The sequence below is a fragment of the Xyrauchen texanus genome, chromosome 37 (genome assembly GCF_025860055.1).
Source record: "Xyrauchen texanus isolate HMW12.3.18 chromosome 37, RBS_HiC_50CHRs, whole genome shotgun sequence".
In the NCBI taxonomy this organism is placed as follows: Eukaryota; Metazoa; Chordata; class Actinopteri; order Cypriniformes; family Catostomidae; genus Xyrauchen; species Xyrauchen texanus.
Window position 1 is genome coordinate 18,602,520 of NC_068312.1, and position 18,668 is coordinate 18,621,187.

General features: G+C 35.8%; 1 protein-coding gene across 3 annotated transcripts in view; it reads left to right on the forward strand.

The window, feature by feature from the left end:
• Window positions 1–18,668, forward strand: part of ipo11 (importin 11) — a 180,953-nt gene that overhangs the window by 13,174 nt on the left and 149,111 nt on the right. For all 3 annotated transcript variants that reach the window (XM_052107933.1, XM_052107935.1, XM_052107934.1), the window contains 3 exons: window positions 166–266; window positions 3,099–3,171; window positions 9,036–9,239. In XM_052107933.1, the coding sequence (XP_051963893.1) occupies window positions 166–266; window positions 3,099–3,171; window positions 9,036–9,239 (378 nt within the window). The remainder of the gene's footprint in view (window positions 1–165; window positions 267–3,098; window positions 3,172–9,035; window positions 9,240–18,668) is intronic.

Here is an 18,668-nt window from a genome sequence, read left to right on the forward strand (position 1 = left end):
CATTTTAATCAGCCTGTCAACAGTTAAACAAATAGTTTTTGATCGCAATAATGATTTGAAGACTTTCTAAAGGCCGATTTAGATTTTGAAACTTTTCACTTCATCCCAAAGTTTGATTATTTTTTGGGTTTATAAGTTCATCTCTTTTTCTTTTGTCTTGTTCAGAGCATCTTCAATAATCACTTGCTGGATGTCAATGTGAGATGGCTTGCTGTCCTTTATTTCAAGAATGGTATTGATCGGTACTGGAGAAGAGTCGCACCCCAGTAAGTATATTTTCATCTGCATTTTCTTGACATTTCTAAGAGCCTTCATAGCTAAGAGCAAGCGTGACCGTTCATTTCAAAGACTGCTTATCACATTTATATCAAAGCAAACATTCAGAATCTTAATTATCTTGCCACTAACAATGGCCCATTAAGCACATCACTGTCTGATGTAAACATATTTTTTAAATGCATTATTGACGTGACTAATTTAGTGAAAATTATAACTGCACAGGTTATAAGAAGGTGCCTTTCAAAAAGTTTTATTTGAAATGCTATTTGTACTTTTTTAATCATTAAAATTATGGGACTGAGTTAAAGATTTAATTGTTGGCTGAATGTAATTAACATGAAGTCCTGAGAGAGGTGGCCTTGCTACTAAATCTATTGTTAAGTACAGAAGGTAGATTTCAGGCCTATTCAATGAATTAAGAATATGGATATAAACATGAAATTAGCCATAACAATAAGGCTGGGAATTGCCACAGACCTCCTGACACTTTTATTTTGATAGTTCTCTAGTTTTATTGCCCAGCCCCTAGAGCTTACAGACTCGATGGTCTCTTACTTTTAGTGCCTCTATCACTTGTGACCACCAGTGAATGTGTAATGAATTTAGAGCTGCTATCCTTCAAAGAAATCACAGTTCCGCTAAAACTGTTCAGCTTTATTCTGCTTAACGAGAGATCAGCTAGGTATTTTGACTCCTAAAATAGAACAAAAGAGTTCAGTTCTCAGTGGTTTAAGTGGGTGATTTGTCTCTTAGCACAATCTGATGTTTGAATGTTAATGTCGCTGCACATACTTGTATAAAAAAAATTTAATATACGAAATTATTTGCAAAGGTGGGCGTGTTGTCATGATGATAATTGGACACTTGTTAAAAATGTAAAAAAAATGTGTTATTCGTACCACAGTTAGGGATGATGTACATATTGGCACAAATAAGTATTTGACGACATACTCCAAGTCAGTGGTTCTCAACTTTTTTGACTGCACTGCCCCCCCAATGTACAATACAGTATTTGAAGGCCCCATCGCCCGAAACTAGATGTGTCTGATTAAAATAATAAATCATGGATAATGTTTTATTCTAGAAGTTTCAGAAAGAGTCTGTTTATAATTTGTAGGCATACATTTAAAGTCTTCGAACAGAAGTTTTCGAACACTTAGGTTTAAGTCAGGGCTGGACTGATAATCGGGCATACCTGGCATTTTCCCGGTTGGCCGAAGCACTTTGGGGCCAATCAGGGGTGGACTGGCCATCGGGAGAACCGAGCGGGCCGGTGGGTCAGCCGCGAAACAGGCCGAATAGGTTGTGATAAGCTAAAATGAGCCGCCGCGTTATGCAGAATGGACCACAAAATGGCGCTCAATATGTAGAAAATGACAGCGACTGCCTCTTTGCTTGACATCATAGTAAAATCAAAATAAATCATCCAAGACCTCAGGAAAAACAATTGTGGACCTCCACAAGTCTGGTTCATCCTTGGGAGCACTTTCCAAACACCTGATGGTACCAAGATCATCTGTACAAACAATAGTACACAAGTATTAATACCATGCATCCATCATACTGCTCAAGGAGGATCTCCTAGAGACGAATGTAGTTTGGTGCGAAAAGTGCAAATCAATCCCAGAACAACAGCAAAGGACCTTGTGAAAATTCTGGAGGAAACAGATAGACAAGTATCTATATCCACAGTAAAACGAGTCCTATATTGACATAACCTGAAAGAGTGCTGAGCAAGGAAAAAAAAACTGCCATAAAAAAGCCAGACTACAGTTAGCAAGTGCACATGGGGACAAAGATCTTACTTTTTGGAGAGATTTCCTCTAGTCTGATGGAACAAAAATTTATCTGTTTGGCCATAAGGCAGTCCTACAAACCTGCCAAAATTCCAGCAACTTATCATGAGAAGCTTGTGGAAGGCTACCCAAAACATTTGAACCAAGTTAAACAAATTAAAAGGTAATGCTACCAAATACTAACAAAGTATATGTAAACTTCTGACCCACTTGGAATGTGATGAAAGAAATAAAAGCTGAATAAATAATTCTCTCTACTATTATTCAGACATTTCACATTCTTAAAATAAAGTAATGATCCTAACGGACCTAAGACAGGGAATGTTTTCTACGATTAAATGTCAGGAATTGTGAAAAAGGTGTATGTAAACCTCTGACTTCAACTGTACATCTTATTTTTATTTTTTTATTTATTTTTATTCCCTTTTCTTTAAGTCACTCTTGCAGATGTATGAATGCCATTGCATCAGATAAAAAAAATCTAGATTTTCTCAGAACTAACTTCACCTTTCTGAGTAATTTTTGCAATTATTTTTAACCAATTGGTTCTAAGGAAATGTGACTGAGGAGGCAGGAACTGGCTGAACAGTCAAAATAATATTTAATAAGAACACAAATGCACACATGGCAGCTGCATGTGGCGCTCTCTCTCCCGAACTGCCGCGTTCCGCCACATTTATCCCACTCCTCGGCTGTTTAGCCCAATTGGGGACCGGGCATGCGTAGTCACGGCCCGCCCCACCCTCCTCGTCACAGGTAAGTTTACACAGGTGTCATAGCAGAGTAACCACAGTTGAAGTTCATCACATTAACTATGGACATGTTCCAATAAGTTTGATAATTATTATAATTTTTTTTTTTAGATTCATAACCTTAAATTAAAAACCTGCTTTAAATATGTGTTTGTGGTCTCTTTAATTAAAAATAGTTTGATTCTAATTGTTCTGTAGTTGGTACATTGACTGAAAGGGACTATCCTTTTCTCCATCGTATACACTAAATTTCACTTTCTTCTTTCTTTAGTGCTCTTTCAGAGGAAGAAAAGTCGTCCCTCCGTGCAGGTCTCATCACCAACTTTAACGAACCAGTCAACCAGGTCAGTGTGTGTACAATTAAACATTATACAAAATGCACACAGACTCCCCACACGAAGAGAAACGGCATTCATTCTCTTATGATATGCTCTATCTGTCCGGTTATTGATGTGCCTCAACAAAATGAATGATCAGTCCTAATTGATTGCTATTAAATTCTTTTGTTTATGGAGTGAGGGGTTGATCTGTTATTCCATTGGAAAATCAGTGGGCCTGGAGTCGAAGAGCTCATAAGGAAAGTCTGTGATGTAATGTGTTAAGCAATGTTGGAGACATTGAATTCACCCCTTGAGTATTCTAATAAAGTCTGAATCATTACTGGAAAAAGGAACAAGATAAAGTGAAATGACACATGGATTTGAATCTACATCTTTAATAACACCGGACATCATTTTTAGATGCAACTATTGGTAGTTATGAATGATTAAAGGTTACGTTTAAAAAGTAACATTCGCACACAGTGTTAATTGTGTTTATAGGAGTCCCACTGAAGCCCTACCCCTAAATTTTGGCTGCCTAGGTGTTACCTTCTTGACACAAGCCATGATTAAACTAAGGAGAATATATGATGATGATGATAACTGATAATGAAATATAAACATATAAAGCAAAGATTTGCTGCTATTATTTTACAATGTAAAAAATAGTAATAATAAAGAGTAGTTGTGTCCAAGCTTTTGAATGGTATTGTACATTGCATCCAGAAAGTATTCACAGTGCTTCACCTTTTCCACATTTTATTTTACAGCCTTATTCCAAAATTTTCCTCAATTTTACAAACAATGTCCTATAATTACAATGTGAAAAGTTTGTTTGAAATCTTTGCAAATGTATTATTATTTATTATTATTTATTCATTTATTTGTCAGGGACCATGCACAAAAACATTAATCTCACAAGAGAAGAGATGCTTTGCACCAGATTTAGCTACTAGCTAATTTAATTAAAAACAAAAAAAATCACATGTACATACGTATTCATAGTCTTTGCTCAATACTTTGTTGAAGCACCTTTGGCACTGATTACAGTCTCAAGTCTTTTTGTGTATGATGCTACAAGCTTGGCATGCCTATTTTTGGGCAGTTTCTCCCATTCTTCTTTGCAGGACCTCTCAAGCTCCATCAGGTTGGATGGGGAGCGTCGGTGCACAGCCATTTTCAGATCTCTCCAGAGATGTTCAAATCTGGGCTCTGGCTGGGCCACTCAAGGAGTTGTCCCATAGCCACTCCTTTGTTATCTTGGCTGTGCGCTTGGGGTCGTTAAGGTCTGAGTCTGAGGTCCAGAGCGCTCTGGAGCAGGTTTTCATCAAGGATGTCTCTGTACATTGCTGCATTCATCTTTCCCTCGATCCTGACTAGTTTCCCAGTTCCTGCCGCTGAAAAACATCCTCACAGCATGATACTTCCACCACCATGCTTCACTGTAGGGATGGTATTGGGCAGGTGATGAGCGGTGCCTGGTTTCCTCCAGACATGTTGCTTGCCATTCAGGCCAAAGAGTTCAATCTTTGTTTCATCAGACCAAAGAATTTGGTTTCTCATGGTCTGAGAGTCCTTCAGGTGCTTTTTGGCAAACTCCAGGCTGGCTGTCATGTGCCTTTTACTGAGGAGTGGCTTCTGTCTGGCCACTCTACCATACAGGCCTGATTGGTGGAGTGCTGCAGAGATGGTTGTTCTTCTGGAAGTTTCTCCTCTCTCCACAGAGAAACGCTGGAGCTCTGTCAGAGTGATCATTAGGTTCTTGGTCACCTCCCAGACAAAGACCCTTCTCCCCCGATCGCTCAGTTTCGCCGGGTGGCCAGCTCTAGGAAGAGTCCTGGTGGTTCCAAACTTTCATTTACGGATGATGGAGGCCACTGTGCTCATTGGGACCTTCAATGCTGCAGACATTTTTCTGTACACTTCCCCAGATCTGTGCCTCGATACAATCCTGTCTCGGAGTTCTACAGACAATTCCTTGGACTTCATGTTTTGGTGTGTGATCTGACATGCACTGTTAACTGTGGGACCTTAAATATACAGGTGTGTGCCTTTCCAAATCTTGTCCAATCAACTGAATTTACCACAGGTGAACTCCAATCAAGTTGTAGAAACATCTCAAGGATGATCAGTGGAAACAGGTTGGACCTGAACTCAATTTTGAGTGTCATGGCAAAGGCTGTGAATACATATGTACATGTGATTTTTTTTTTTTTTTATTTTTTTTTTTTAATTTTATACATTTGTAAAGATTTCAAACAAACTTTCACATTGTCATTATGGGGTATTGTTTGTAGAATTTTGAGGAAAATAATGAATTTAATACATTTTGGAATAAGTCTGTATCATAACAAAATGTGGAAAAAGTGAAGCACTGTGAATACTTTCTGGGTGCACTGTATATAAATAAGGCAATACATTCTGTATTCTAGAGTCGATAGGGTAATTTATTTGGCCTGGTCTAACACACCGTTGTTTTACCATAGCCTAATGACTGTGCTCAATTCTTGTTTTGGAGTAACGTCCCATGCATATGAAAATTAATTATAGGCTTAAAAGTCCTATCTCATTATAAACCACAGCTGACACTGCACTAATAGCTCGAGACTTACAAACATTAGTCAGAAAAGTAGATGTAGTACACAAATGCTGTTATTTCCAGATGGGACACTAAAAATTAGCAAATTACACAAATTAATACAATATGAAAATTGTTTTGCAATTTCCACTTCACTTTTTCTGTATCTGTTTTGTTATTCATTGATTTATTTGTCCCCATGAGAGAATGACTTCTATATCAATAAAAGGATTAAATAAAAAATGTTCTGACAATTTTATATTAACATTTTATCACTTATTAACTGCATTTCTAACTTTTAATTAGTAGGGCCTGGAATTTGATTTTATAGCCATATTTTCTTGCTGATTCGATATTACGATTCTGTAAGTATTGGGATTTTATGTTTTCATATAAAAAAGTAGTTCTTAGAAAAACTGCTTTTTCTCAGAAAGAAATGTCTATCAAAGTACAGTTGAGCCTGAAATGACACATTGTTTCACTCTGTAATATATAATTTGCAGGTAAAGGGTGAAATGTGAAAAACTACCAATTTAAAACAATCAATTGACCAGTCAGTGCTTTTCAGAGCTAGGCGAGTTATTGCAAAGGAACCCTTGTGTCACATTATGTCCATTTGTATTCCACAAATAAATATATACAATAAATCATTTTGGGTTATCAAACTAATTTAGTTATTTTAGTAAATAATATATAACATATATTACCATAGGCTATTGCTATTATCATAATGATAATTGTGCATTGTACATCTGGATGGTAAAAGGAAACTTGTTCAAGAACCATTTCTGGGGCAGTACTGAATTATGACACGCATGACAGCTCAACTGTAGTCCCGATATCATTGCATGTTATTTGCATATGCATCCTGAGATAGTCTGAGATCCTTTGCAGCATCCTCATAGACAAGACTAGTCTTACAAATTTCTCCCAGATGACTGACAAAGAAAAAAGTGAGAATTCACTATTTGCACATGATCCGCGAGACAGGAGCACAAATTAACTTCTGAACAAATAAGCAAATCGGACATGTGAGTCGCCGGCATTTCTTTTGTCCGTTCATAAAAATATAATCGAGTGTGTTTTCTCAAGCATGTGTCTCTTCGTGTCTAGTGGCATTTCTTGTCGACAGTGGCGGATAAATGTGCAAAATTACCCGACACTAAGCATGAATACCCTGGCTGTTAGATTATTGCGGGGGCACAACACGTAGCCTAGTTTACGGCATCCAACAGTTTGATGAGCCTTTTTGCAGCTAAACTGTTTATTAAAGCAGTGTCTGACAAAATCTGCAGGGTGACTTCTGACAAATACTCTCCACAACACCACTCAAATAAATGACTAGATTATGCATAATAATAGGAACATTGTTCACAGCAAAGTATTTTAACATCAGACAGTGAACAAACGGCACTTGCTGGCTACAGTAGCGGTGCATTACACTTCTGTACATGTACAGAATTAAAGATAAAAATTCTCAGACAGAAAACCTGTTAGTGTGGAACTCTGCAGAAATGTAGGGTCATATCTTTTTCTATTAATCATTGTTGCATTAAGATAAACATGTTTTTAAAAATGTTTTATTAAAAAAATATATATTTTCATCAGGGAGAAGATTTTAAAATGGTTTGGTTCAAAAATTGTGATTTGTAATAGAATCTGTTTTTTTCCCCCCAGCCCTAGTAATTAGACATAACATTAATTGGATAAAACATTGCAGTATAATTTGCACTGTGTGTGCTTTACTGAGATGATGTTTCAGATACTACTTTGCCAAAGAAGCACACAAATGGTTAAGACTCTTGTAACTCTGTTAAATGCAAATGCACATAACAGTATACTTGCTGTAATTTTATTAGAAGAGCCAGTGTTTCTCTGTATTGCCTCAACAGTGTGTTTTCTAAGCATGTGCTGTTCCAAACAAAATATGCAAAATATAAAATGTCTTCAAGCATTAAAGCTACAGTGTCAAAAAGATGATTTCATTGATTTGTAAGTGCTTTTTAATTGGGATGGCATTAGATATAAAATTTCTATATATAGAACCAAAAAAATTACGAACCATATCGTGCTATAAAACAATATATTGTTTCTGTCCATGTAATCATAAATGAAATGGCCCGTCAAACATCATAATCTCTCTATCGCTCTATTTTACCACTACTGCACTTTTTCTACACTTTGCAGGGTTCACGCAAGGTCCTTGAAGTGCTTAAAGTGCTTGAATTTAGCTTTTATAAATTTAAGTACTGGAATATCTGCAGAATCGCCTTGTTTTGATGAAAAGTGCTTGAGATTAAAACGGATTGATTGATTGATTGATTAGCCTTTATTGTCTCCTAACGGAGAAATTCATCTTGGGCATTGTTTCCTCTGTGTAATGTGTGTCCATCAAAGATGAGGCGACTCCACTTTCATTGAATAATGTGCCTTAACATCCTTTGTTATTTACAGTCAGATAAAAATGTAAAAAGAAATATAAATTTTAATCTCACTAAGCATGGATGCGTTAAAAGACCGAGAGATTCTCGTTGATGTTTGCTGAACCAGAACACTGTGAAATGCACGTTGAAACTCCGTGACACTTCCTTGTAAGCGTTTCTTATACAAATGAATGTTGTAAATTGTACACATTATTTCAAACAGTGATATCTCATATCATTATTATTATATATACTTTTTCATTATATATAATATTAATTTGTAGAATGTGATAATGATGAGAAACAAATTATAAAAAAAAAATATATATCTTTCACACACTTTTCAGGATAGGTTTTGTTCAGTTCTATTGCTTGTTCTGCACCTGATCAGCCTGAATGTACCCACCCTTTTTTGTAAGCTTATATGTGTGTGATCTGTTCTTATAGAGAAATGTATATAGGTATATGAGCAACTCTTTTTAGTTAAACTTTGGGCAATTATATTGTGTTTTAAATAACTTTTTTCTTTTGATGAGAAATTATATGTATTTTGCTAAAATTTTGTATTGGGATTGTATTGAATTGCAAACCTCATATCGGATATCGAACTGAATCGTGAGAGAACCATATGGTCCCATCCCTACTTTTTTTTTTTTTTTTCTTTTTTTTTATGGTGTTAACTCTTCTGTATTTATGCATTTTGGATTAAGTTAATTAAAATGGTTAATTGAAGTCTCATAATGTTTTAAGCCATGTTTGAAAAGGAGCAATTCACATTTCAGATCACATTTAGAAGGGTTATTGATACATTCACAGGCGGCTGTGAAACCTGCTAAAGTGAATTTGAAATGGATTTTGTTGTGATGTTGCCACGTCTTGTATTGCAGATTGCCACACAGATAGCAGTGCTGATCGCCAAAGTGGCACGTCTGGACTGTCCTCGACAGTGGCCCGAGCTGATCCCTATTCTGCTGGAGTCTGTGAAAGTTCAGGACAGCCTTCAACAGCACAGAGCTCTGCTCACCTTCTACCACGTCACCAAGACTCTGGCCTCCAAACGCCTCGCCACTGACAGAAGACTGTTTCAGGATGTGAGTAAAGCCCCATCAAACTTCTTGTATTTATACTCACTGTACTTGGTATCTTTGTTGCATTTTTCTTTTCTTTATTAATTATAAACATCCAGGTGTTTTGACGTGTTAAAGCACGTCCAGTGTCTAGGGCTCAGTAGGAAGCTGATTGTAGCTCCTTTTAGTAAATGTTTCATGGATACTCCAAATTACACAACAATGTGTATGTATATTGCTATTTAAAGACTGAAAACAGGTGGCACTTAGCCATATCTTCCATACATTCAATGTATTCTGGTGTGCTTGCTGAGCATGTTACATTGAGGTTGGTTGTGTTGATGCTGCTTTTATACAGAGCCTTTAATGCTTCCCTGCTACGTCTATTGTCCCGATCCTCTTTTTCCCTTCCCTGACTGGAGAGAAGCTTTAAGTCACTCTCAATGATCTCCCTGAGTATCGGTCCTCCTTTGTCCTGATTTACCAGCATATGCCTCTAGGAGGCACTGTTAAGCTGCGTTCAAGCACACACTCTGCCCCAGTTCACTGAGCATCCCAGGAGATGGATGAGAAGTCCTGTGTGAAATATCAGATGTTTGGACCTCGAGCTGTATCACATTTCCCCTCCTCTGCATTTCGCTGAGGTTCTGACTGGCGGATAGAACAACACAGATAAGAGCTTCCATGAAGAAATAATTTTCATTTGACCCTCGAATTCAGATCTTCTGAAGCTTACTAGTCGATGATGGAGAGTTCCTTTTAACACATTGAACATCAAATTAATGCAGTGTTCGTATGCCATTTCTGTTTTAGATGCCTTTTTATATTTAAATTATTTCTACCTGCATACCTGGTTAAGGTGGTAAATATATAGAGTTGCCCCATAATATTTGGACACTTTTGGACTCTTAAAATGAATGTATTATGTTGCATTAGATGACATAATATCAAACCAAGCGGCCTCTGCAAACAAATGATGATTTCATGGTGATTCACTTTTTTAATTACTTTTAAACAACTGATCCCAAGGTAATTTTATTGGATGTATGAAGTCATTTCCCCTCAAGTTCACACAGGTGTCCTTAAAGAGTAAAATGTGTAGTTGCACTGACATTTCACAACCAAAAAGTGTCCAGATAATTATTTGTCCTAATTTTGAACATTGTTTTTTTTTAATCTAATTTGAAATTTATCAAATTTACTGCAAAATGTGTGCTTGTGCTATTTTTCTTTAAAATAAATGTCCCTTGGTTTGACATTTGTTATATAGAGAGATTGGGTGATATTGTACTGTACATCTCTTGGCAGAATCTACCATTTTTAATCTCATCATTATTTAAAGATTATTTAAAGAAGAAAAAATCCTATCCTATGTTAACATACAGAGACTGCTCTAAATAAGCCATTGGTTGATTGATTTGTTTCCAAAGTGTAAACACTGACTATGTGGCACTATACAAACATTGCTCCATTTGTTTGAGCATGACACAGCAACATTGGGTCAACCAATGGCGTGAGTTTGAGGAGAGATCTGTTTTTTGACCAATGTTAGAAAGGTGGAGATTGTTCAGGAATAGTGCTGGGTTTCGATTCAAATTTCAAGAATCGATTCGATTCCGATTCTCAATATCTTGAATCGATTATCATTATTCGATTCGATTCGATTCGATCCGATCTTCGAGATTTAGATAAGCGTTTTTGAAAAAAGCATTTTTTTTTCCAGCTGTTACCTGAATTACAGGACTGTAGTTATGCAACATATTGATACTATTATTATAGACATTCAACTGCAAATTAATGGAGTACTGATCTTTGTAAAGAACAATCCCCTTCCAGAGTGTTGATACAACTGCTTTCACAAACTTGTACTGGTGTAGACGACAGAAGGCGCAGAGGTATATCAGCAGCAGTAGACCGATTATTTAGACGCGAACCTGAAGTATTATTAAAATGACATTAAGAATTTTCCAAAAAGTTCCTACAGTTCAGATGCACCTTTATTTTTTATTTTAACATTTCAACATTTAAGAACACTTTTGTTCTAAGCCTGTGCAAATGTAAACAGATTGTTTGTTACTGGTTCGTTCTCTGTATTTCTTGTTCTGAACCCGAAATGGTGCCAGATCGGAGCTTTGAGCGTTTCAGGAGTTTTCAAAGCAACCGCTTGCTTAACGTCACTGACCGCCATATTCGTTGTTTTAATGTCCTTCCACCTGCGCGCATGCGTGAATTCAAGTTAAAGTTCACGGGGAAAATGTAGGCCTATTATAACTGTGATTTTGTGAAAAAAAAAAAAAAAAAAAAAATCGATCCTCTGAGTTACGGATCGATCTTTTGAAATTAAAATGAAAATCGATTCAGAATTGGTGAATCGATTTTTTCAACACAGCCCTATTCAGGAAACCTGTATGCCAACAGTCATAGTTTTTGCTGTTATGTTAAGTGACTCTAGTTGCACAGAAAATCCACACTTCACCTTTTAACTGTTGCATTTGAGATATTGACATGCAGTTTGGACTTTAAGGACCTTTAGAAAACTGACTTTTCATTGTGACTCAAAGCATTGTCCAAGCTAACTGTAGTAAAAATCGATTATTGGCCAGTGAGTTTGGGCATTCTAAGCAGACTGAATTGAGCATCCAAATGGCAACTGTAGTCATTAGCTGTAGTCATAAACGGATCAGATTTTTTTTGTGTAGACATAAGGCTCACCGTCAGCGTCAGATTAGCCTTGAGGTTTCTGAGAGGAAATCCATGACTCACTAACTCAAGCAGAATGAGCTTCAGCGGTGGAGCGACAGTATGTGGCATTTTTGAATACACACAGAAGTTAATTTGGAATTCATGACACAATGTGTCAAATGTGTGATTAAAGGAATATTCCGGGTTCAATACAAGTTTAGCTCAATCAACAGCATTTGTGGCATAATGTTGATTACCAAAAGAATACATTTCAATTCATTCCTCCTCCTCAAAAAAAAAAAAAACCTAAAATTTAGATTACAGTGAGACAATTACAATGGAAGTAAAGGGGGGGGGTCAATGATGGTGAACGCAAACATTTTTAGAGGGTTTAAAAGCAGAAATGTAAGGTAATAATTTTATAGAAGTATAAAAGAATACATTTATAGAATGTATTATTTGAGCTGTAAAGTTGTTTAAATCGTCATTGTTAGTCATTGTAGGGTTGTAAAATCGGCTATAACTTTACACAAAAAAGGTTAGTAAGTGATTTAATCCACTAAAATCATGTTTACATGCATATCATTTGTCTTGTGGCTATACTTTTGAAACGGTGAGTATTTTAACATTCAAAAATTGGCCCCCATTCACTTAAATTTTTTTGTGCCTCGCTGGAACCAAGATTGTTTCTTTTTTTTTAAAGAAAAGTATGGATGTGTCGAAATTACTTTTTGTGGTAATCAATATTATGCCACAAACGCGGTTGATTTGAGCTAAACTTGTCTTGAACCCGGAATATTCCTTTTAATGTAGGTTTAGTTACTAACAAACACAACAGAGAAAACAAAAGAAAAAACCCTGATAAAATTCCATTTGCAAAGTTAATATATTCATGATGTACCAAGTTAGAAGGTCAGTTGTATAATAAACTGAAGAATAACAAATTGGAATCAATTGGAAATCAGAATCAAGTCTATAACTTGCAAGTCAGAATCATTGCCCAGTATATATGTACTGTAATAATACGTGCACTCTGTATTTGGAAAGTGAAACCCAAAGACCCATTCTCACCTGCAAACAAGACTAAATCAAAATAATGCATTCCTGTGGACCTAATAATACTGGGGATGATATGAGTTTGAGAAGTAAGATATTTATTCGGTCTCTTTTGTTTTGTAAAATAAACTCACCAATAAAAGTACGATTTTGGGTCAGAACCAGCATTCTAGCTATTGATCGCCAAGTGTAAGGATTATTTAAAAAGCTTTAGTGGTAACAAATGAGCAGAGCAAAAAGTAGGGAAATGAAAAGCAAGCCAACAAAATTGGGAATGTAATATTTATTATACTAGACCTATATTATTTACATTGATCTGTTTTATTACAAAGCTGTTCAGTTATTTTTTTATGTACACCTTCTGTATTGTCATTATGCTGTACTACTGTATATCCAGGGCTCCAGACTAAAAAAATGACTAAACTGCATCATTGGAGCCCAATAGAACACAGAAGTAAACATTTGCTGGAAAACTTCGACAGCGGTGAATTTGCTCCAAGAGCAAAAGAAAAACCCCACTATTACATTTGAATGACTATCCAGAAGGCAAAAAAGTGAGTGGTGGATTAAGACCAGATGGGAGAAAATGCCAACTTAACTGTCGCTATCTCAGCAGCTGTAATCGAAACTCCCTTGCAGCTGTGGTTATTAATTTTTTTAACTATTTCCAGGGTAATATAACACAAATAATTATGTTATCAACTTGTATTCATCATTAAAAATATAGAATGATATCATATAGAATGTTGCTATATTTACACTTCTAAATAAGGCGGAAACACTTCATCGCTGTCAGTGAAAAAGGTCTATTGTCCTAAGTGTCAAAAGCTTGATTTTTATTTGTTTATATTGATTTATATTAATGTATGTTATGCGTGTGTGCGTGCATGTGTATATGTTTATGTGTGTATGTATGTATATGTATATATATATATACCAATTATAAAGAAGCCTGAAATACAAATAGGATTCTTTTATTTTTATATTTTTTTGTGAGCTCACTGATGGCTGATTCGCTGAGAAAGTGAATCTGATTCAATCTGCTAACCTGAACTCCTGAGTCCAAACCCTCGGTTCTGTTGGGGTGATTCATGAAAAAGAACCAGTTAAAAAAGCGTAAATTGTACACGACTCTTACACTGGGTTTGTTGTTGCGTGCAGTGCAGCGAGCTCATATCATCAACAGAATGGGTGAAAACAATAAAAATGGGCACAATACACACTGGTGCTGTAAAGATGTATTCAATAACTCACAAGTTGATGACGCTCACAACCCGACTGTCGCCAGTGGTGACTAGATTTTAAATTATTGTTGCAATCAATTATTTTTGGTTGTAAATAGTCGCAGTGTGGAGCCCACCCTGCAGACTACACTACATCACTGCATAAAAGCACAATTGTTAGGATCAGATGGCTTATATTTAGCATTAAACTAAGTAAAATCTTTATTGTCTGAAGAGTTTTTGTTTCACTTTCAGTGTGAATCAGTGTTCAAAAACAGTTTACAGGTACAGTGATGTTGTGTCATGTTTTCATTACACTCCCCATCTGGTAAAAGATATGTCATATGAAATCCCTGACAGCTTATCCATGCACTATGTGCTGCCTGAACCCCACAGCTTCGTTCGGTATTCAGAATATGTTCACGTGCTTTTGGAGGCCCATGAAGCTCAGTAAAATTCTCCAGTGGTTGTATTGTAAGGAGACATGCCAGGTGGTTTGCTGTTGATAACTCCCCAAGTCTAGAGGCCCAGTATACATCAAAGCTCCCGAACTGCCATTTCTTATTTAGGCTGTGCGCCAAACATCTGCCATAGGCATATTTAATTGTGTGTGAGTGAGTGAGTGAAAATCTGTTTCTGGAGGTGGGGATTGTGTGTAAACCGCAGCTGCGCACTGTATTCCGCAAAATTCGTAATGTAGGTTTGTAATATTTCTACTTGCTAATGAAAGCACAGAACAAGTGTCTTCTGTTGAATCACGATAATTTACTGAGAGCCTCTGTGAATTATGAGGAATTAGCACATATTTTTTCCCTCCTGTCTTTGTAGAAAAGTTTGACATTGACGTTCTGGCAAAATATTTTTATTTTATGCAACTACTACACTATATAAAGTAGGTATTGCACGAGTACTCAAGGATTCAGGTACTCTGATGTTGCAGCAATGATGAAAACGATGCTCGATAGTGATCACGCATGATGTGACTTTTCACTTAATTCAAAATCCAGTGACACTTACCTAACAACTAAACTCAAACGTGTCAAAGAGGGAGCTTATTTTAAATTTTGAGATTGATTATATTGTGAATTTGAAGGGTACATTGATTATCAGAGACTTCTCATGGCAAACAAACTGATATGACGCTGCAATGCTATCGTTACAATAATCAAGTGTAATTAGCCGTGTTTTGAAAAGCTGTCTCTAAAACATTTGCTAAATACACTTTAATGTAAGAACTTTGACTTTGAAATTTCATTAATGGGTATTATTTAATAAAAGTGAATGATTGTCACTGACTAAACACACCTGCTTCTCGATGAAATTCCAAGTTAGATATCTGATATAAAGTGTCATTCCGTTGCACTTTCCTCAGTTGAAAAGTGGAAATTCAGACTGTCCGAGTTTAATGGAACGTTTCATGAATCACCGCAACACTACAGAGCATAGCGTCTTTCTTCACAATAGCGAACATTTGGACACTTTCACACACATCAGGCAAGTGTTTCAAATAGCTAGACAGAGTGCAGTTAAATGAAACGCAATGTAACCTCTTCAAAACTGAACTTCAACGCAATGGTTATGGCATCTCCTGTTATTTGAAAATATACTGTTCAGACAGGCTTAGTAAGTGTGCACTTACTAAGTTTACTACGGTAACCTGAAGGAAGAACAGACAGACATGCGTTGTGCACATTCTTTCAGAGTTGGGCAGTGAATCATCACAATGACAAAATATGATGCATTATATTTTAATTATGCAATCTTTTGTACATTTTGTAACAGTATTTAATAACAGCCTATAATAATGAATAGACGATACACTGGAACAACAAGACGCAATGCAGCAGCCATAGATGTTTGTCAGACATATTCATATATATAGAGAGAGAGAGAGAGAGAGAGAGAGAGTGAGTGTTATGAACATGTAATTGCCCCTTGAGTACTCTGAGAGTACTCGTGTAATTAGTCAGAGTAGACAAAATGACAAATTCCCATCCCTAATATAAAGATGATGGATTTGCATTGCTCAACCCACCAATGGAAGCAATTTGTTTCCGTATGTATTAAAGCACTTTGGGGATTTATTTGCTAATAAAATTTAGGAAGATAGTAAATGCTATCTATTTAATGTTGTAAATTCCTGAGGTGAGAAAATGGAGAGATTAAATCGTCAGTGGGAGAAATCAGACCGACCAACCTTTGGACGTGAGCTTTAACTGTATATGACATGACTTCAGTATTTTATATCAAGTGTTGACATGCAGGGACCAAAAGTGGTGTTTGGTTGTATCATACACTTCACATGGTTTCTTAGACTGTAACTGATAAAAAATGTTTAATTTTTTAAATTAACACATTAACTCTTTCCCCGCCAGCGTTTTTAAAAAAAGTTGCCAGCCACCGCCAGGGTTTTTGACGATTTTCGCAAAAATTTAATGGCCCGCAGAATATTTTCTTCCATGAATATATGAAGATGCTATATATCAAAATAACGATCTGAGCCTCTGCTTTTAGGCAAAAAAAACGATTTTATTTTATCTTCATTTGTTCTTTTTTTATTGCCACTTGAACAGAGGTAGGTTTTGTCAAAAACAACATTTCGGACAAAAAGCTGAGAAAAAGGCATTTTTATCAAACAAGTGCTTTAGTATTAGTATGGTGTTCCACTTCACGTTTGAGACGATCGCAGTCTGTTTCTTTGATCAAAGAGTTGCGTACTCTTTCAAATCTTGCGTGCGGGTCTTTCTTACCGTATGCCACCTAAAACACGGATACCCGGAAAATTCTGTGTTTGGCGGGGAAAGAGTTAAGGAACTTTGGTGCTACTTTTTCTCAAAGTCAATTGTCTGAGACTATTTGGCCAGATCCACACTAATCCATTTTTCTTTGAAAGCATAGACATGCGCCACCTACTGTTTGGAGTGTAATTCCTTACATTTGTTGTTTTAAATTGATTACCATCTAAAACATTGAATCGTAACACTTCTAAATAAGACTCTATTTATTAAGCATATTAGTACTCTGATTCTTGGTATAAGGGACAAAACATGTTAAAAATTGTTTTTAATTTATGCAAAATTAGTTTTAAATGGATATAAAGTTTTTGTAGACATAGATGTCAGCTAACAAACAATATAAGGAAACGGGTTTTTATAAAAACTTTTTTTTTTTCTTCTGATAATTGACACTTATTCACTTAATAACTTTCAATCTTACGGTCATTTGTGTCAACTCCTTCAGACACACTAAAAGGCATACTATTTTAATTTCATCCATCCAACAAGAGTGTAAAGTATTTAATTATTTAATAATGGGGTTCAGTTAAGGGGTCGTTAAGTGATAAAGTGATAAAATCCCATCAATTGTTTTTTCTGTTTTCACAAAATTTAATATTTTACCATCTTAACCGTGTGTTGTAGTCTGAAGCAATTTTTTTTCATCAGTTAATGCTGTCTCTATAACCTCAACTAAAGTTTCAAAATTTATACCACAATTCTAACAGAAATTATCTCCATTGGATTGACGGAGTTGACATGTTGACGCTGTGACTGCAGAGATTTAAACATTGTTTATTTAAAATATGAAAAGATATCAAGCTTGAGCAGGACATGGGAAAGAGGTACTCAGAGTTTTAGCTGATCATGGCATTGCCTGATTTATTCAGGATTATAAAACTATCTGACGGAGTTGACTTAAAGTGAGTTTATGGAAAATATAATTTAAAGTTTACTTGTGTGTTTGATATCTTACGGATCCCAACTTTTCATTTTATATATATATTTATGAATTTGTTGCATTTTTAAACACTTTGTTTGGCAGTTTAACATTGTGACCTCTTGCTGAGGACAAGTTAAGTTACACGTGCTTCCAAGTATAGAGCATGCATTTTAATGAAATTATTTACAAATATAAGTTATGAATACCCGGAGTATACACATTTCCTTTAGATACAAATTTTCCAGTATTTTTTTATTATGAATATTCTTTCAGCCTGTACCTGTGAGCTTCAGAGCAAAGCAAATCCGTTGCTGCTTAGAGGCAACAACCACATTTTGATAACGATTACAGGATCCGGATTCCACTGAACCACTTGAATTTATTTTCGTTTACCATCAGCGTTTTGAAGTTTTTAAATGTAAATCTCGAGGTGGGCTTAAAGAAAACTTGCACTCTGTATGTCACTGATAATCCTGTCTCTTTAGAACGGCAACAGTTTTAACATATTGAAAAATGTAATAATGAATTCAGTGAAAACATGACTATTATCAAATGATGTTTAACTGTTATATTATGGAACTAGATAATATTTGGTGTATGTCCATTTATTGTATTTCTCAGAAAATAAATTATAAAAAAAAGAATAAAGCATGTAACCATTTTGAACTTTGAAATTATGGTCTAATTTGACATGTATCACATTAATTATTTAGCTAAAGCACATTACTTGTAACACGTTATCCCAACACTACTAATAAAATTATGAATTTCACCC